Source organism: Liolophura sinensis, chromosome 10 (assembly GCF_032854445.1).
Source record: "Liolophura sinensis isolate JHLJ2023 chromosome 10, CUHK_Ljap_v2, whole genome shotgun sequence".
Classification (NCBI taxonomy): Eukaryota; Metazoa; Mollusca; class Polyplacophora; order Chitonida; family Chitonidae; genus Liolophura; species Liolophura sinensis.
Genome location: NC_088304.1, coordinates 31,499,835 through 31,521,536, shown reverse-complemented (window position 1 = coordinate 31,521,536; position 21,702 = coordinate 31,499,835). Strand labels below are relative to the sequence as shown.

The 21,702-nt window shown below is 39.2% G+C and overlaps 1 protein-coding gene across 1 annotated transcript; it reads left to right on the top strand.

Annotated features, from left to right (window-relative positions):
- The first annotated feature begins 758 nt into the window (after window positions 1–758).
- LOC135476098 (polymerase delta-interacting protein 2-like) lies at window positions 759–16,328 on the top strand. Its single transcript, XM_064755995.1, has 11 exons — window positions 759–858; window positions 1,185–1,245; window positions 1,722–1,822; window positions 2,928–3,030; window positions 4,777–4,846; window positions 6,914–7,021; window positions 7,959–8,095; window positions 10,335–10,361; window positions 10,974–11,099; window positions 11,508–11,587; window positions 12,361–16,328. The coding sequence occupies exons 1-11, from the start codon at window positions 761–763 to the stop codon at window positions 12,476–12,478; spliced, it is 1,029 nt and encodes a 342-aa protein (XP_064612065.1). The 5' UTR covers window positions 759–760; the 3' UTR covers window positions 12,479–16,328.
- The last annotated feature ends 5,374 nt before the right edge of the window (window positions 16,329–21,702 follow it).

Here is a 21,702-nt window from a genome sequence, read left to right as displayed (position 1 = left end):
AATTTTTGTTTTTTTGTTTTTTTTGTTTTTTGTTTGTTTCCTTTCGTTTGTTTCCTTTCGTTTGTTGTTGTTGTTGTATTTTCCTTCCCCTTTTTTCAGACAAAAATTACTCAAGACCGATGTTGTCCTTTCAAAATCCCTACATGAACTAAGGTTAAGAAATGCTCCCTGTTACGTATTGCATCGTCCAATCGTGACATACATGTTTGCAAGTCAGCACATAGGCCTACGGATTATTGGATGAGTGAGTGAATGAGTGAGTGCTTGGGGTTTAACGTCGTACTTAACAATTTTTCAGTCATATGACGACGAAGGAATTCGTAGAGTGCATGTAATGTGCCTCCTTGTTGCAGGACGGATTTCCACCACTCTTTTATCTAGTGCTGCTTCACTGAGACGACTTATCGAAGGCAAGTAAGCCGCCCCGCCCAAGCCATAACACTGATACGGGTCAACCAGTCGTTGCACTGTCCCCTTCATGCTGAACGCCAAGCGAGGAAGTTACAACTTCCTATTTTAAAGCCTTAGGTATGGATTATTGGATTAATTGAATGACTTAACCTCCTGTGACGAAGAAAAACAAGAAGCAATTCCAACAGCTGCACATAACGAAAATATTGTGGTAACATCTCAACTGAATCGGAAAAACTGCATTTTATTTTTTTACTTCTGAATTTTTTTGACATTGACTTTAAGCCAAATCTAATCCAAGTTGATCATATTCAAGGGGGGTAACTCTAATGCAACCTCGTCAACAAACATGGCGGCCTTCAGGGGAACTTTTCGAGTTCTTTTCATTCGTCTGATTTCTCCCTCTGTCGCAGTCAGACGGTTTCGTCATGAAAGTTTGTCTACTAGGTAAGGCTTTCGGATTAATGGACGAAACTACATTGGCACCTTGTAATAAGTTAAAACATGCCAGAATTACGTGTCCTTGAAATTCGAGAAGACATAATGTAGACGATGTACCATAGGGGGTCCAATTTTCCGTCGAAAAATGTACGATATGGCGATTTTTGGTTGTGCCATTTTTATCTCACAAGATGTTAGTATTTTGGCTTAAAAATAAGTCTGGCGTTATTATAAATGCTTAGTTAATAATTTGACACATGTTAAATTGAAACCTTATGTATTGAATTTTGCATTCCGTTCTGACATGTTTGCATTCTTTATTCTTGTTGCAGGTTGTCAGAAGTGGGTGTTTTAGAGACACCCCGAATTCAGGGTCAATATGACACAGGCCAGGTTAGTTAACTCAGAATCAGTGTATTAGTACCACGTGCAAGGAATTGAAATATGGAAATTTATTGATTTCTTTGTGATGTGTTAACATTCCTGTCTTGTATGAATGAAACTAGTCCTAATTTTCTGACTATAGAACTTACAGCAGATATTGCGATAACCTTTAAAGTTAAAGGCATGCTGTTGTTCTAGTCAGAAGTCACTCCATATGGAATGATCAAGAGTTTCTATGTGTGTGATGCTTGGGATGCAATCACTTCATGTGCACACAGTGCTAGATACACAGGTAAAAGTGAAACTCTGTGGGAATGAAGGGCAGATTTTGCTGTGACAAATTCAGACTAAAATAAAGCTAGAGGCTGAAGCATATTTTCAGTGTTTACGATATAATACTGGCCTTTGAAAGGTGCACAGTAATAAATACCGGGTATATGATTAAATATATATTAATCACGTAATCTTACCTTTTTATCTTTCAGTTATTTCTCCACCGTGTGTTCGGGTATCGTGGTATCATTCTCTTCCCCTGGATGGCTCGCGTCTATGATCGAGACATTGCTAATAAACCTGATGAAGACAAGTAAGCAATGTCTAATATGTACACTGCACAAGGTCAGCTGAAGAGTTTCGAATTTCAATCCTTTTATTGTTAATGCTAAAATAGTCCAGGTGTATCTTGTGACTTATGAAAAAAATTTTCCAATCACATGTCACAACTGGTTCCAGAGGCAGAAGTTTGATCTCATTTCTTGAGAAACTTTTCAAGTTCACAAGCACTCAGTTCCTTAATTTTCTTCATTGTTCATCTGTTCTTTTTGTGAAGTTTTTTCAGATGGCCGTCTCGTAGTATTTGTGATCAGTAATAGTTGCCTAATAATTTTGACAGTCATATGACAGTAGGACTTTTTTACCATAAGCAAACAAAGAGTTCTAGCTCAAAACTCCCCTATTGCTTATCAGGCCTCGGGATCAAGAAGCAATCTGAGGCGTAAATCCAAGTTTCACTTACTAAATTTGGTTTGTTGTACAATCACTTACCCAGGATTTATGCTGTCGTGCAATATTTTGCCCTTGTTATGAAAGAAATAACAATTTTAAAGTGATTTGAAATTTTAACTTTGATTTTGTCTCGGATTGCTTCGTGATTCCAGGGCCAGAGCCTTTATTAGTGGCTTGTGGGTGTAGCCGGTGAAAGTTAAGCTACCAGTGCATACAAAAGTTTACTTAAAAAGGCCTAATAAATACAATGCTAAGCTTAGAGACAATGGCCTTAACAGTTGATAAGTAAGTTATCTACATGTATGTAGTTCTGATTTTCTGTTAATCTTGTCTCCATGAAATATACATGTATGGATCAAAAAGTAGCTAAGAGAAAGAAAATGAAGAAAAAATACTTTGATGGAAGCCACTTATCCTCCACCAGTCTGGGATGATGGGCATGGAAGTGTGTACATCTCACTTAACATGCCCTAGACAATGACAGATGAGAAGTTTACTCTGGACAGTCTCCTCCATTCATAAAATTGTATATTATTATGAGTTGAAAATTTTCATTGGATTTAACAACAATCCACCCACTCCTTATAATTTCTGTTACCTGCAACATCACATTGGGTTTAAAAAAAAGTAGCTATTATTAAATGTTTTTTTATGTAAAGAGAGTTTGGTTCTCTGTTTGTTTTCAGAACAAATTTGGATGACCATGCGACAGTTGTGGGCAAGGAAGTGAAGGGAAAAACACATACCTACTATCAGGTGTTGATAGACGGGAGAGATTGTCCTTATATTGTAAGTAGATGTGTTGATAGACAAGTGACATTGTCCTTATATTGTAAGTAAATGTTTTGATAGATGAGTGAGAGTGTCCTTATATTGTAAGTAGATTTGTTGATAGAGGAGTGAGAGTGTCCTTATATTGAAAGTAGATGTGTGACAAGTGAGATTGTCCTTATGTTGTAAGTAGATGTGTTGATATCGGAGTGAGAGTGTCCTTATATTGTAAGTAGATGTGTTGATAGATGAGTGAGATATCCTTATATTGTAAGTAGATGTGTTGATAGACAAGTGACATTGTCCTTATATTGTAAGTAGATGTGTTGATAGATGAGTGAGATTGTCCTTATATTGTAAGTAGATGTGTTGATAGATGAGTGAGAGTGTCCTTATATTGTAAGTAGATGTGTTGATAGACGAGTAAGACTGTCCTTATATTGTAAGTAGATGTGTGACGAGTGAGAGTGTCCTTATGTTGTAAGCAGATGCGTTGATAGACGAGTGAGAGTGCCCTTATATTGTAAGTAGATGTGTTGATAGACGAGTGAGATTGTCCTTATATTGTAAGTAGATGTGTTGATAGATGAGTGAGAGTGCCCTTATATTGTAAGTAGATGTGGGACGAGTGAGATTGTCCTTATGTTGTAAGCAGATGTGTTGATAGACGAGTGAGAGTGTCCTTATATTGTAAGTAGATGTGTTGATAGATGAGTGAGAGTGTCCTTATATTGTAAGTAGATGTGTTGATAGATGAGTGAGAGTGTCCTTATATTGTAAGTAGATGTGTGACGAGTGAGATTGTCCTTATGTTGTAAGTGGATGTGTTGATAGATGAGTGAGAGTGCCCTTATATTGTAAGTAGATGTGTGACGAGTGAGATTGTCCTTATATTGTAAGTAGATGTGTTGATAGATGAGTGAGAGTGTCCTTATATTGTAAGTAGATGTGTGACGAGTGAGATTGTCCTTATATTGTAAGTAGATGTGTTGATAGATGAGTGAGAGTGTCCTTATATTGTAAGTAGATGTGTGACGAGTGAGATTGTCCTTATATTGTAAGTAGATGTGTTGATAGATGAGTGAGAGTGTCCTTATATTGTAAGTAGATGTGTTGATAGATGAGTGAGAGTGTCCTTATATTGTAAGTAGATGTGTTGATAGACAAGTGACATTGTCCTTATATTGTAAGTAGATGTGTTGATAGACGAGTAAGACTGTCCTTATATTGTAAGTAGATGTGTGACGAGTGAGATTGTCCTTATATTGTAAGTAGATGTGTTGATAGACAAGTGACATTGTCCTTATATTGTAAGAAGATGTGTTGATAGACGAGTGAGATTGTCCTTATGTTGTAAGTAGATGTGTTGATAGACGAGTGAGAGTGCCCTTATATTGTAAGTAGATGTGTTGATAGACGAGTGACATTGTCCTTATATTTTAAGTAGATGTGTTGATAGACAAGTGAGAGTGCCCTTATATTGTAAGTAGATGTGTTGATAGATGAATGAGAGTGTCCTTATGTTGTAAGTAGATGTGTTGATAGACAAGTGACATTGTCCTTATATTGTAAGTAGATGTGTTGATAGATGAGTGGGATTGGGCTTATATGGTAAGTAGATCCGACATTTTGATAAATCATTGCTTGGGGTAGGGATGGTTAGGTGTTTTTCTGACGTCTGAGTGGAATTTTACATGTTTCAGATCCATGTTATTTGTGTGGCCGTATCAGACAGTTCGTTCACATGTTTATCTTTTCTGACAGAGAGCGCAAACAGAAGCTGTGACATTCTTAGGTAACCAAGACAACAGTCGTGCATTGTATGCAATACCAGGTTAGTATGTGCTTTAGTGTGTGTAATATCTGACGCCTTAAATCCATTTCATATTCAACAAAACTCTATGTTTAAACATTGAAATATAATATAAGTATAGATGAACAGCAGAGAGAGTAAAACCAGGGCGGCCACATGAGAAACAGCAAGGCATGACAGCCTTTTTCATTTAAAGCCAGAGTTAAGTTTTAAGTTAAGCCAGAGAAGCTTAATACCATACTTGCCCCTCTCTTCCCTCCCCCTTGCCCCTCTTCTCCTCCATCCCGCTTGCCCCTCTTCTCCTCCCTCCCCATTACCCCTCTTCTCCTCCCTCCATTCCCCTCTCCCCCATCTCTCTCTGCTCCTCCTCTCCTCTCCCCTCCTGGTCCTCCCCTCTTTCCCCTCTCTCTTCCTCTCCCCTCCCTCCCAACCTCCTCTTTCCCCATCCCTCCATCTCTCCCTCCTCTCCCCCTCCTCTCTCCTCTCTCCCTCCTCTCCAGTTGCTCCCCTCTCCACTCCCTCCCTCTCTTCCATCCTCTCTTTCCTTATCTCCCCCTCCCCTCTGTCAACCCTCTGCATATTTTTGGAGGGTCAGTTACAATCAGAACATTCTGGTATATTTTTTGTCCGTAAATCCGTCTGTTTGTCAGACATACAGAGTTAAAGATGGGTCAAGTCTTTCTGCATTTGCCATGGTAACTAGATTGCCCATATCTATACAACACATGAGAAATAACAAAAATAACATAAGAGCACAGCGTATATTGATAGTAGTTTGATCTGAGCTTTGATTCATTCTATGTTACAGGTTTAGGAGCACAGTTTATAATCGATAGTAGTTTGATCTGAGCTTTGATTCATTCTATGTTACAACACCGGCCCGGATAGCACAGTTGGTAGAGCGTCCGCTTCGGGACCGGTAGATCCAGGATCAATCCTTGGTCGAGTCACACCTAAGACTTTAAAAGAGGAAGTTGTAACTTCCTCGCTTGGCGTTCAGCATGAAGGGGATAGTGCAACGACTGGTTGACCCGTATCAGTATAATGGCTCGGGCGGGGCGGCTTACTTGCCTTCGGTAAGTCGTCTCAGTGATGCAGCACTAAATAAAAGAGCAGTGGAAATCCGTCCTGCAACAAGGAGGCACATTACACGTGCATGCACCCTAATGATTCCTTCGTCGTCATATGACTGAAAAATTGTTGAGTACGACGTTAAACCCCAAGCACTCACTCACTCACTCATTCTATGTTACAGGTTTAGGAGCACAGTGTATATTGATAGTAGTTTGATCTGAGCTTTGATTCATTCTATGTTACAGGTTTAGGAGCACAGTGTATATTGATAGTAGTTTGATCTGAGCTTTGATTCATTCTATGTTACAGGTTTAGGAGCACAGTTTATAATCGATAGTAGTTTGATCTGAGCTTTGATTCATTCTATGTTACAGGTTTAGGAGAACAGTGTACATTGATAGTAGTTTGATCTGAGCTTTGATTCATTCTATGTTACAGGTTTAGGAGCACAGTGTATATTGATAGTAGTTTGATCTGAGCTTTGATTCATTCTATGTTACAGGTTTAGGAGCACAATGTATATTGATAGTAGTTTGATCTGAGCTTTGATTCACTCTATGTTACAGGTTTAGGAGCACAGTGTACATTGATAGTAGATTGATCTGAGCTTTGATTCATTCTATGTTACATGTTTAGGAGCACAGTGTATATTGATAGTAGTTTGATCTGAGCTTTGATTCATTCTATGTTACAGGTTTAGGAGCACAGTGTGTATTGATAGTAGTTTGATCTGAGCTTTGATTCACTCTATGTTACAGGTTTAGGAGAACAGTGTATATTGATAGTAGTTTGATCTGAGCTTTGATTCATTCTATGTTACAGGTTTAGGAGCACAGTGTATATTGATAGTAGTTTGATCTGAGCTTTGATTCACTCTATGTTACAGGTTTAGGAGAACAGTGTACATTGATAGTAGTTTGATCTGAGCTTTGATTCATTCTGTGTTACAGGTTTAGGAGAACAGTGTGTATTGATAGTAGTTTGATCTGAGCTTTGATTCACTCTATGTTACAGGTTTAGACTATGTATCACATGAGGACATTTTGCCATATGCCAGTACAGAGCGACACCCCATACACCATGAACTCTTTGACAAGTTTTTACTGCATGATCCAGGCAGTAGTAAGTTCTCTTTTCTGTTCATGAAAAACTGATGTGAACAAAGTGAGAATGGTTCCTCTTATTACTGGGTAAAAATTGCAGCTATTTGAGCACCAGTCATGATACGTTATTTATCAAAGTTTAGGTCAAATACTGTTTTCTATTTTCTGCTCTAAATTATTCCAACAGTTAACATATCATGCTTTCTGTGGATATATGCTGCCCAGTCTGTATTTACCTATGGGGGACCTGTCACACCCTAGCAGTACGACCTTGATGCCATTTTGTTGACGTCAGACGTTCATTTCTCAGCTCATTATGGCATCACAATAAAGACAGAATAATGGTACAGTAGAAACTAATACACTGTTGTGCAACAATAAATTTGGATGTAATAGTAGAGTATGGTCCTGCTTCACACTAGTGCCACAGGAATAAAACAGTGTGCTACTAGTAGTTAGTGTGTCCACTTGTCAGATTTCTGGTCAAATCCTTATAGCTGAGGCATCACTTTGTTGTTTGATGCTTGATGTACATGTACAGTGTAATGGCATTGGTCCAGCTCCTGTTAAGTGGATGTTACCACACATCCTACAGTGTAATGGCATTGGCCCAGCTCCTGTTAAGTGGATGCTAGCACACATCCTACAGTGTAATGGCATTGGTCCAGCTCCTGTTAAGTGGATGTTGCCACACTCCCTACAGTGTAATGGCATTGGCCCAACTCCTGTTAAGTGGATGTTACCACACATCCTACAGTGTAATGGCATTGGCCCAGCTCCTGTGAATTGGATGTTAGCACACATCCTACAGTGTAATGGCATTGGTCCAGCTCCTGTTAAGTGGATGTTAGCACACATCCTACAGTGTAATGGCATTGGCCCAGCTCCTGTTAAGTGGATGTCGCCACACTCCCTACAGTCTAATTGAGCCGTGTTTGACATGTTTAATCTTGCAGCACCACAGTTCATACCAAGAGAAACATTACGGGCTTGGCAAGAGAAGAATCACCCCTGGTTAGAGTTGTCAGATGTTCACCGAGAGACGACGGAGGGGATTAGAGTGACTGTGATACCATTCTATATGGGGAGTAGGGTGAGTGTGATGAGTGTGATACCATTCTATATGGGGAGGAGGGTAAGTGATGAATGTGGTACCATTCTGTGTGAGGAGTAGGGTGAGTGTGATACCATTCTATATGGGGAGTAGGTTGAGTGTGATACCATTCTATATGGGGAGTAGGTTGAGTGTGATACCATTCTATATGGGGAGGAGGTTGAGTGTGATAACGTTCTGCAAGGAGAGTAAGGTGAGTGTGGTACCGTTCTACAAGGAGCGTAGAGTGAGTGTGACACTGTTCTATATGGGGAGTAGGGTGAGTGTGATACTGCTCTGTAAGGAATGTGACAGTTTTAAATACTTTCAACTCTATATGGGGAGTAGGGTGAGTGTGATGAGTGTGATACCATTCTATATGGGGAGGAGGGTAAGTGATGAATGTGATACCATTCTGTGTGGGGAGTAGGGTGAGTGTGATACCATTCTATACGGGGAGGAGGGTAAGTGATGAATGTGATACCATTCTGTGTGAGGAGTAGGGTGAGTGTGATACCATTCTATATGGGGAGTAGGTTGAGTGATGAATGTGATACCATTCTGTATGGGGAGTAGGTTGAGTGATGAATGTGATACCATTCTGTATGGGGAGTAGGGTGAGTGATACCATTCTATATGGGGAGTAGGGTGAGTGATGAATGTGATACCATTCTATATGGGGAGTAGGGTAAGTGATGAATGTGATACCATTCTGTGTGAGGAGTAGGGTGAGTGTGATACCATTCTATATGGGGAGTAGGTTGAGTGATGAATGTGATACCATTCTGTTGGGGAGTAGGGTGAGTGTGATACCATTCTATATGGGGAGTAGGGTGGGTGTGATGAGTGTGATACCATTCTATATGGGGAGGAGGGTAAGTGATGAGTGTGATACCATTCTGTGTGGGGAGTAGGGTGACTGTGATACCATTCTATATAGGGAGTAGGTTGAGTGATGAATGTGATACCATTCTGTATGGGGAGTAGGGTGGGTGTGATGAGTGTGATACCATTCTATATGGGGAGTAGGGTAAGTGATGAATGTGATACCATTCTATATGGGGAGTAGGGTGGGTGTGATGAGTGTGATACCATTCTATATGGGGAGTAGGGTAAGTGATGAATGTGATACCATTCTGTGTGGGGAGTAGGGTGAGTGTGATACCATTCTGTATGGGGAGTAGGTTGAGTGATACCATTCTATATGGGGAGTAGGGTGAGTGATGAATGTGATACCATTCTATATGGGGAGTAGGGTGACTGTGATGCCATTCTATATGGGGAGTAGGTTGAGTGATGAATGTGATACCATTCTATATGGGGAGTAGGGTAAGTGATGAATGTGATACCATTCTGTGTGAGGAGTAGGGTGAGTGTGATACCATTCTATATGGGGAGTAGGTTGAGTGATGAATGTGATACCATTCTGTTGGGGAGTAGGGTGAATGTGATACCATTCTATATGGGGAGTAGGGTGGGTGTGATGAGTGTGATACCATTCTATATGGGGAGGAGGGTAAGTGATGAATGTGATACCATTCTGTGTGAGGAGTAGGGTGACTGTGATACCATTCTATATAGGGAGTAGGTTGAGTGATGAATGTGATACCATTCTGTATGGGGAGTAGGTTGAGTGATGAATGTGATACCATTCTATATGGGGAGGAGGGTGACTGTGATACCATTCTATATGGGGAGTAGGTTGAGTGATGAATGTGATACCATTCTGTATGGGGAGTAGGGTAAGTGATGAATGTGATACCATTCTGTGTGAGGAGTAGGGTGAGTGTGATACCATTCTATATGGGGAGTAGGTTGAGTGATGAATGTGATACCATTCTGTTGGGGAGTAGAGTGAGTGTGATACCATTCTATATGGGGAGTAGGGTGAGTGTGATGAGTGTGATACCATTCTATATGGGGAGTAGGTTGAGTGTGATACCATTCTATATGGGGAGTAGGGTGAGTGTGATACCATTCTATATGGGGAGTAGGTTGAGTGTGATAACGTTCTGCAAGGAGAGTATGGTGAGTGTGGTACCGTTCTACAAGGAGCGTAGAATGTGACACTGTTCTATATGGGGAGTAGGGTGAGTGTGATACTGTTCTGTAAGGAATGTTTGTGACAGTTTTAAATACTTTCAACTCTAGCTTGTTGGCTTTCTTACATTAATTACTGTGGAAAGTAAAACACAAAAGTACACGTACATTGTAAAATGATTGTTTTCGTCTTTTACAGGAATCTCAACAGACACATGTATATTGGGTAAGTGACTCAACAGATAGTTGTCCTGGGTAACAGGTTCAATACATTTTGGTATCAGTCACTATAGATTTTAAACACCTGAATTTGTGACCTGTGTGTGTGAAGTTCAGTTTGGAGATTTTGTAGATCATAAAGAAACCAAAACCTATAAATTAACAGCTGTACATGTATATGAATTTATTGATGCATATACCAAGTAACAGTGGTAATGGGTTTATTTGTCAAGATATTTCTGTGAAGACTTCTGAAAGTGTGATTGTGAAACTCTGTCTTAACATTTATTTATTTATTTTATTGGTGTTTTACGCCAAACTCAGGAATATTTCGCTTACACGACAGTTGTCAACATCATTGTAGGAGGAAACTCACGACCTGCTGCAGCTCCGTCTTAATAGATTTCTTTGAAGATTGTATGAAATACAATGTTACAGAAACAAAATAAAAGTACTTTGATGGACAGTCATTAAAAATTCATTTATATTTTGTGGGCATCTTGCATTATAATTGTTCATTCCATTGTTATCCTTGTTCGTATGATTGTTTACCCTGAATTTTCACATGAGTTACTCTTATGATTGTTGACTTAATTGTTTTTGTCGTTGTGATGATCAGTGGCGATACTGTGTGAGACTGGAGAACCTGGGAGAGGAGACAGTACAGCTGAGGGAGAGACACTGGAGGATCTTCAGTCTGTCAGGAACCCTGGAAACAGTCAGAGGTCGTGGGGTCGTAGGTCAGGTTAGTCAAATACCATTGGCCCTAAATACATCACAGGGGGCCTCTGCGGCCAAGTTGGTTAGTGTACCAGTATGGTGCTATGACCCAAGAGCCTCTCACCAATGCGGTCACTGTGAGTTTAAGTCCAGCTCATGCTGAATTCCTCGTAGCCGTATGGCTGCCAGCAACTTGCTCAGTTTCCTTCCACTACAATGCCGATCACTGTTGTATAAGTGAAATATTCTTGAGTACGGCATCAAACACCAATCAAATAAATAAATCATTGTCTGACCAGTTTTATGAATTATAATGTGTTGAGAGAGGATTTCTCTCAAAATACTCTTACTTGTACATTTGCGGTGTCGATATTCAAAGTGCATAAATAGGTGTAAGAGTAAGTGTCACAGAAAAAACTTTGTTTGATTCCAGGAACCAGTGTTGTCTAAAGAGTTACCAGCATTTCAGTACAGCAGTCATGTCTCATTACAAGCTCCTAGTGGACACATGTGGTAAGATTGCCGTAAATTACCTAACATTTCACCCTAAAAATGACGAATAAATGTCATAAAATATTACCTTTTTGTGCAGAATTTTACATTTGTCCTCTAGGACATAATCCTAGCTTCCTAACTAACCTCTCAACACTTTTCTAAGATAAGCAGAATTGTCACAATCAGGTTACAGGTGGGACGTTGTTATTTGAGGAAGTTTTAGGTAATTTACGGTAACAGCGCGCTCAAAATCTTTATGTTCTTAGGTAGCTTACCTGTTGATGAAGTTTGAGCGGATTGCACAACTCCAACCTCACAATCTGTTCAGGTGTTCTAGTTCATTATAGAAAACATCCTGCTAAATGGAAACACTGTTGTTATGTCACTAATAAGTAATGAGACCAAACATGCATGTAAACATGAAGAAGATCATACAGAGTCTGTAGTTCACCCTTCTCTCATCAGTTGTGTTGATAAACAGATCTTTTACCGAGCAACAGATAAAAACAACTTTACCATTGAAATTTGATGTATCATTGGTTTTTTTTCTGTTTAAAAATCAGTACTCATGTGAAGATTTCGTTGGCAGATTTCCAAGGTTTAAAACATTGGGTGAGATTAAGACCACAGGGATCTGTTTTGTAGTACCATTTTTTTTTGGGTCACATCATAACTGTATCTCGGGCATAAAATCCTAAACTGAAAGTTGCTTGAAAGTTGAGTGTGCTACAGGAAAGGGAAAAATCTGAAGGTGTGAAACATTAATGTGGCTTATTGTCTTGTTTGTACAGGGGCACATACAAAATGGAGAGACGAGATGGGAGCTCTTATGACTGCCGCATTCCACCTTTCTCTCTGGAGAGTAAATATGAAGATAAAAACAGCCCACACGGATTTGCAGGCAATTAACTTTTTACAGGAAACTTATTTTTAGAACTTAAGGGCGTTGACAGGTTTTTGAAATTCTGAAAAACAGTAGCCACAATGTGGTTAGAAAACTCAGTTTTATTTTCTTTTGGCATATTTGTTTACTGACAGGCACTGAAAGGTTTTTGGCTTCATTTTGGCTTCAGAATGATTGAGACACTTTTGTGAAATCATATCGATGAAAAAGGAATGGGCTATAAACATGTATGCCCTTTTAGAATATTACAGACTTGTGAATGTTATCAAGATGGCATTTTTCTATCCTTAGGTAGCAGATCGTCAAAACGAACAAAGTAGTGGTTGCTAGCTAAACCAAAGACATTCGAAAATCTAACTTGAAAATATTAATTATGAGTTAGTCATATTTCTCTTTCCGATTGGGTGAGAAGTTTTTTGGAAGGCTGCGTGAATGTATGGTTATGTATAACTGATGGCAGCTGTGCCATTGACTGCACATGTAGTTACATAATTCTTATTATGGAATAACAAGACCTTGTATATATTTACATGTATTTTTCTGTACAAAATAACTTGAGTGTACTCTTAAGCCAAGTATGTGTACTTTCTATGTAATCAAAGAGACATGTAAATAGCATTTATGACACTGACTGTGTTATGTGTTGTGTACAGAGTTGTCGGGACGTATTTTAGATATTTGGGTTTGGTTATGTGTGTTGAGAAAATGATGTAAAGTCGTGACAAAACAATCAATTGTGTGTTGACATCACTTTTGTACATTAAGACTTATGCCAGTCCGCTGTAAAGGGAAGCAAATCTTCCATGCAGTGGTGAACCAGACATATTTATCCCAATAAATTTGCTCACCTGGAAAGGGGTTCCTTTGGTGAGATTCGGTCCTGCCCCCCTCCCCCCACCACCACCACCGCCGCCCCTCCCCCCATTGACTGGTGTCCTATATGGCAATCAATGAGTGGACAAATTATATTTATATGTTTTATGGACTAACCAAATACTTAGAGAGGTTTCCTCTGCCTCCATTTACAAGAGTTGCTTCCCTTTGCAGCAGACATGTAAATATTTTTGTGGATGTGTCAGTATAAACTTCTACATGGATAATAAGGGCCTTGGAGTGGTTTGTCTGAAGTGCCATAGGAAGTGGTGATAATTGAGGTAAACATGTATAAAAGTGGCAATAAAAAGCACTTTTTCTTGGTGTTAATTATATATACTTGGTTTGGCATACCAGTATGTGTCCAAATGTTATACCAGGTCACTTAAACCTTAAGCTAAAGCCAAGACCCCCTTATAGACTACCCCAGTTCTTAGTGTGTCTGGGTTCTTGATGACCTAAGCAGCAGCGCACATGTGAATGTTTATTGAAGACTACTTGCCTTCCACCAGTATGGTGTGCCTATCTGTATGTTACATGCGGCAAAGTTTGTAACTTGCAAAACGTTTGTGGGTTAATGTATGCTGGGTACTTGTCCACCCATAACACTTGGTATCATCATATCAGTGAGGCTTTCTCGAGTAGGGCATTAAACTACAAACAAATAAGTAAATATACATTGTTCACAATTTCAATCAAAGTCATTATGCTAGATTTTCCCTGTTGCAACTTTTGCGTTATTTGTGTGTTTTTCCCTTTTTTGTTAAAAGCATCAGATAGTGCTATACATTTATACATGTGAATGGTGATTGTAATTGGTGCCTTGCTGCCAACAGTTTGTTTTGAGACAGCCGATACATGTGATCTAAATGTATGTGCATTGGGTATTTATATATTTTGTGCAGTGGATAACTGAAACAGAAATTTTGGGGGGGTCATTTTGCAGGTGAAACATGTAAAACAGTTTATTCAGGGTGCAAGATGAAGCAATCTTTTAAAGTGAAGTAAGTTAAATTTCAGTCTTGTTCTTTGTCAAAATCAGTCAGGCATCAGGTGGCTTTTTGCGGCCCTGAAACAGTATTGAGTTTGAAGGTTTCCTTGTAGAATTTTGTTTGGTAGAAATCTTGGAATTATTCTCACCCACTTTGTTTCTTTAAAACCAACTCATCCATTTCATGGAGTCTCTCACCAATGCGGTCGCTGTGATTTCAAGTCCAGCTCATGCTGGCTTTCTCTCCAGCCGTTTGTGGGAAGGTCTTTCAGCTACCTGCGGATGGTCGTGGGTTTCCCCCGGGTTCTGCCCGGTTTCCACCCACCATAATGCTGGCCGCCGTCGTATAAGTGAAATATTCTTGAGTACAGTGTAAAACACCAATCAAAAAAAAAAAAAAAAATCATGGACTCTGTGCAGGATTGTAAAGGTGAGGCTGCTGTCACGTGGTAGAGTGACGTCATTTCATTGAAGAATCTACTTCCTGCAATGCACAACTGAGACCAACAAAGGCATCAACCTATTCTTTACATTTTGCTCGAGATTACTCGGGTGTTCAATACACGTCTGTGCGCACTTAACTGCGCAAGGTGTCTCATAGTCTTATCTTTATATTTCCCGTTAATGATACTAAGTGGTATCAATAATGTATCATGTTACGTGAATATATCTAACATCTGTGTTTAAAATCCTACGCATCATGTGTTATCAATATGTTTTTCACTGAAGTCGAGAGGTTTGAGGAGTCGTCAACGAGCATCAGGCGGATGTTGACCTGAAGTGTTGTTGTTGATGTGTTGATCAGTCAAAACCCTTTTATTAAATACTGGATTTTGTTTAAGGTACATTTTCATGATCAGTTATCGGTAACGCTGCCAATTAAGTCTTTAGAATTCTATTGCTGATTCCAGAAAGGCAATTTTGATTTCAGTGACATTAAAAGCATCCTTGTAATGCACAATTGACATTTTAGAAATTCAAACTGTGATTGATTTATCCTTACATTGCGTTTGTAAGATGATTCCAATATATCCTGGAGTTTAAAAATCACTGTTTGAAATTTTACATTTTGGAGTTGAAATCAAGAGTGACTCTGTGGGATCAACCCCTAACGACTTAAGTCGGCTGTTTGGGATTATGACCATTGGCGATACTCTATCTTCGGGAATCCACAACCAGTTGAGTTCCAATTTCCCGGTGAGCGTCGGCGAACACTCGAACCGCCGATCCTGGCTAACTGAACTACTGGCCCCGGCGGTCACCCGTCAGGTGTACGAGAAGCAGGCTTTAGGTGCGTATGCACTCTGCGGATGATCGGCGACTCGAGTGGTCTTATAACGTTTCATATTGGCAGTTCACTCGTACCGACCGGCAGAGGACCGAAATAAGTTATATTTGTACACCTCTAAATCCTTATAACATTCTTTCTTGAAATCTGAGCACGAAATGTTACTGAATAAATTGTTTTTGGAGTACACAACCAAACAGGGTTTCTGTAGAAGATGGCTTGGAAACAATATTATGATGTTACCAGGCCCAATTGGTTTAAACCGTAATTAAGATTTCATTTCTGACATTCGGTTGTCGTAGACGAGCTAAGAGTAGGTATTTCATTTATTTACCGAGAAATCAGTACAGTGAGATAAGAAGTGGAACGTACTGGTAATGTCGGGTTCCTGGTTATCAACTTGTTATACAGTGACATTTGGTTGATGGGAATTTGTACCATTTCAATGCTTTTGGCGAATGTGGTTTACGTAGGCCTATGTGACAAATTGTTCACATTCTACCTAATGTAACTGTGCAGGCAAAACTGTTCTGGGAAAATTGTGCATTATCTATGTTCACTGCATTGATATTCGAGTTATTTGACATCAGTAACATTTTTTTTTTATCGAGGATTCATTCGGATTAACTGTTGTATAAACGCACTGGTACATGTAGTGTACAGAGACGATTTTGGAATAAACACATCCGGAGTCATTGCTTTGTTGCAGTGTTATGTTGTTGATGCATTGTCAGTGATAATATACTTGTTTATTATTCTGGTAATTAAGCATAGTAATTACATATAACTGTCTTTAAGTAAAGTTTCTTATTTGACTTCAAAACTCTTTGGATTTTACCGGAGGTTATATCCTGCATATTTTGCTCAAAATAACCTTCTTTGTTTTCACTTAAAAGTTTGGTTTGCAAATGCATGGCATTGGTTGCAAATAGGGGTCGACGTATGTGACCGTAATATCTTCCGTAAAGATGGTCATTCACTTGCTGGGGACCCCCGTGTCCGAGTTGTTAGCATGCTAACGCAGCACAGTGACCCAGAGACATCTCACAAATGCGATCGCTGTCCAGCTCATTCTGGATTCCTCTCAGGTCGCATGTCGGAAGGTCTGCTAGCAAGCTGTGGATGGTCGTGGGCTTCCCCGAGCTCTGTTTGGTTTCCTCCCATCATAATGCTGGCCGCCGTCGTATAAGTGAAATATTATTTAGCACCGTATAAAAATCACGTACGGCATATGTACACTTAAGGATCGTCCTGCATGTCAGATTGTATTCGCCACGTATGTGGGACCCGTTCTCTGTGACTTGGTTTCCTCCAAACATTCCTGTTTCTTCCAGTTATGAAACTGAGAGTAGTGGTATTAGGGAAATGTTGTAAAAAGCACAACGTAAAACGTCAGGCATTTAGTCAATCTTAACTAGATTTCTCCTGAGAAAAGACATGTTAAAGGTATTTAAATCTGTAAGCGTCGTAAAAGCCGTCCAGAAAGACGCAAATGATCTTCCAGGTAAATGCTTTTAATCGTTATCCAGATCCGTTATAATCATGTACCGAAGGTTGTGCACGCAAATTTTGACATAGAGGCCTCTGAATGTAGTTCTGAACAAAGGCTAAACGTTCTGACAAACGATTAGGAAAAAAAACAGTTGAGGCGCCTTTATATGCAGACAGTCGTGGTCCCTTTGGTCTGATGGTCAGCGCGCCAGCGCTGCACGACAACCCTAGGTGGGGCATCTCACCAATGCGTATATCGTAAGGTCTGCCATCCTCCTGCGGATAGTTAGTTGTGGGTTTCCCCAGGGCTCTGGCTGTTTCCTCCCACAACAATGCTAGCCGATGTCGTATGTAAGTGAAATAATCTTGAGTACGACGTATAACACCAATCAATTAAATAAATAAATAAAGGAGGAAAGAACTATACAGATCGTCTGTGTTAACTGGCACGTGCTTAACACCTTGCGGACGATTATTGGCGTTTTTTATCTTGCTGATGACGGCTGCATAGACCTGTATAGTGTGTGAAGGTATCTTTTTCATGGTACTTATACGTTTGCATGGTGAGGTCGTCATGGAAACTGACTTAAAATGGATAAATCGCATCTCAGACCGTTGAGATAGTTAATAACGTATATATGGAGCCCGGGCCAAAACGACGAGACAGTGGAGGAATCTTCTGCACATGTTCGTATTCGATGGTTTAGTCAGTTTAACATTTCATATCGTATTAACATTATTTATGAATCAAATGTGCAAGGGTGAGATTCGAGTGAAAACTTCTTGTATGTGGAAGCCAAACACAGGATTTCTGTTGATGTTTCTTGGACAAGAATTTCCTGGAATTTGTGATAGAAAATCGTATGGCATATACGTAATTATGTATACTTAATACGCCCGCTATGCAGGTAAGGCTACTTTATTGCTTTGTTTCCGTCTCTTCGTTTCTAACTTCATTTGCCATCCAAACCTTAGAATCACATCTATCATAGTTAAAGAAATGAATAAATAATTATGGCTTTCTGTTATATGCTCAAAAACCATAATCTGTTAATTTTAACAGAAAGTCTATTCTCCGAGTGATAATAGAATAAATTCTCTTATAATAATATAATGATACGGGGCTATCGTATCATATTCGACATATGTCGTTACTCAGTTGCATTCTATATGTTGAATTAATAGAGTATAGGTGCAATATTTCACAGAATAACCTGCTGCAATGACAGAATATACTGTTCGAATACATTCTCGCATCACTCAGACTTTCTGCCAAATTTAACCTTTATTATTTTTTTGGTGTACTTAAAGAAAGCACACATTGTCTATCGCTAAAAGTTAGAATGGCTCCTTTTATCTGTGGTTAGGAAAGAGAGTGTTGGTAAAAGGTACAATAAACTGCATAGCTCCAAATATTGGAAAAATTAGGTTTAATTTATTTCATATACTGTTTCGCCTGAGAGCGATTATCGCTGCCTTTAGCTAGTTTGTAATAAGTAGACAAAATCCAAGGTATTATTTTATTGAAGTTTCATGGAATCCACTATGCCTGTAATTGGAGCGATTTATATTTCCCGAAGTCTTATCGTAAGCACAAATGTGACAGTTTTCCAATTAACCAGGCTCACAGTGTTTATATTTAGCTTAACGGGCGATAAAATGCAAAGCCTTCACGTACAATTAGGCCTTCAAGGTTATTTATCAAACAGATTGTTGTAAAGCACTTTTGTCCAAATTTAAAGATGTTATTGGATTTCAGAAAATTAGTCCCAGGGATGGATTGGCAACAATCATCGGGATATTCAAAATATCAGTGAGTACTCGTTAAGGCAAATGTCTGAGTGTAATCTAGCCGTTAGGAAGGTTAACAATGAAGTTTTGAGTGGATGTCAATCGTGCGTGATGAGGTGTAGTTCAAGGCCAGTCAAATATGTCCGGAGAGTGGGACATGCGTTTATTTATATACATGTTTGATGTTTCACGCCGTACTCAAGAGTATTTCAATTACACGACGGTGGTGAGCATTATGGTTAGAGATAACCGGAGAGACATCGGGGTGGCCCGTAATCGTGACTGAGTGGTTACTCTAGACAAAATGTCTTTGTTCTTCGATAAAGTATCCCTCGGGTAGTTTAAAAAGCATAGCAAAATGTTGCACAACCGAGATATGGAGGTTAAAAGTAAGCTAAATTGCGCACATGGAGACAAGCACCCTTCATCCAATTCGGCGCGAGATATTTCTAGAATCTGTTTTCGCTGACATCACACGGACCCTGTTTTACCCTGTTGGGAGAATACAGGCCCTACAGCTCTTAGTTACTATAAAACACGGTGTAAGAAATATTTTTTTTAATCTAGTCGTTTTAGTACATTTTAAATGTGTAAGATTTTGAATTTTAAAACGATCATGGTCTCTGGTTTAGGACATTCTTTATGTGGTTTATATATCTATAAAACATTATAGCATTATGTTTCACTTATTTAAAGTTTATATATTTCATTGATGGACTCGGAAGATTCTTTTTACTTATGTGAGCGTGATCAGGTTTACTGGTTTCGAACGGAAACTATAATCCCTGATGTAAACTAGGTCACCCTTCACCAAGTAAAGCTTACAGATGTCTTCATGTAAAGCTGTAACCGCACCGACGAGCGCGGGATTCGAGCTCACGACCTTACTGTTTCCGCGGCTGATAGTCTGCGGTGAGAACAACGCTTTAGCCAAATGACGTAATGGTTGAAGTCATGCATACTGGCATGTGAATCAGATTTTCTGAGTCATTCCAATGATTGGATTTTTCATTTCTAATTTTTAAGCCCTGTAGATTCAACCTGGGATTTATAAGAAAGACAACAACATAGAGCGTAAAAAGAAGCGTAGACGCCCCCTAGCCCCATGACTGAAGCATAATTAGGTAGAAAAAATGCAGCGATGTTAATTGCAATTGATTAGACGTCGTTGATATTAAATTACTCAAAAGACTGTGTCACATACAAACGTCAGTTTTCAACCCAATCGTGTTCTGTGAAATTTTGGCCCTTATAATGACATCTTTATGTCTCATTTCAAAACGGGCATATAAGAAATTCCCATTTCAGTATACATATATTATCAGTATCAGTCATAATCACCTAAAAGTAAGACGATTTAATCCCCGTTTCAACCAAATTGTCTTTTTGAAATTTAACCTGTATATAAACAACACCCTTGTGTCTCCTTTCAAAATGGGTAATACGAACCACTTATTCAATAAAGCCTCGCAGTTGTTCTGAATATATATTAACAATATAGACAATGATATCGATCTGTATATGACTTCAAAGACTATTGAGTTGCGTTGGCAATAAGTCTGGGTAATAAACCGTTTGAAATGTAATATACCGGATTGGTTAACACTACATGGGGTAAGGTCATTATTGACCGAGTCTTGCGCTTTGATCTCTAATATATATGATATGTTAGACACCGATGCAATCTGTATGTTATGTGATTTGTAGGGGTCAAAAAAAACGAACATATATAATAAAACTTACATAAGTTTTTCTCTCCAACAGACATGTTGTCTGAGACGTATATGCCTTCTTACAAAGGCTTAATGAATTAACTCTCGCTTATGTAAATACATATAACATATAATAAGTCCAAAGTTTTGATGCAAGCGAGCGGCATATTGCCGGCAACTAAGTCAACTTAATACATACGGCACCCTGATCTGTTGGCTTAGTTCCGTATATACTACATGTGTATATATATACGCTAACCGGACTTGTGAACGAATCGGTTGTATTATATCAGGGTTTTTTTTTCTATAAAAGGCCATATCATGTTTACTCAACAATTGTGAACTTTTTCAGAACAGAGATATTTTTTTATTGTGTGGAGGAAACCTGGGTGCCTGGGGTAAACCACTGTCCTTTGGCAAGTTACTAACGAACTTATCCACGTTTGACATGCAGACTTGTGGGCCAAATTGATGGGAGACACGTGGTCGTCAATGAAAGCAAATCTCCACAAACGGCCATATACGAGCGCCGTTACCACGGGCCTTTTATATTCAGACAGCCTGTTAGTAGTGATAATGGGGAATCTACCATGCGATTGTTTGATTTATTTACTTGATTGCTGTTTTTATGTTGAACAACGCAAGAATGCTTCATTTATACGACGGCGGCCAGCATTATGGTGGGAGGAAACACCACGCGATTAAAGTTGTGACATAGAACACACTGGAGACCTTTTGTTAGAAGCTACAAGTTGTAGCTTGTAACTTCTAACTTTAAAGTACAATAATTTTAGCTATTCTAGTTTGAAGTTCCAAAACTAAACGTCTCTAATGCTTTAGTTTATACGTGACGATTGTTTATGAGTTTTTCATCAATGTTACGCTTCACATCATGATTGTTTTCCTACGAAGTCCTGTATTCTTGGGGTACCGGTATAAAGTCCTATCACTGCTGTATATAGTGCATACTCCTTTGTATATACTCTCGACGGTACTGTAACGTTCGAGTAGGCTTCGTTTTGTCCAGTAAAACTGAGTCTATTCAGTCTTCGGTTATACCCTGACGCTGATATCCCATCCAGT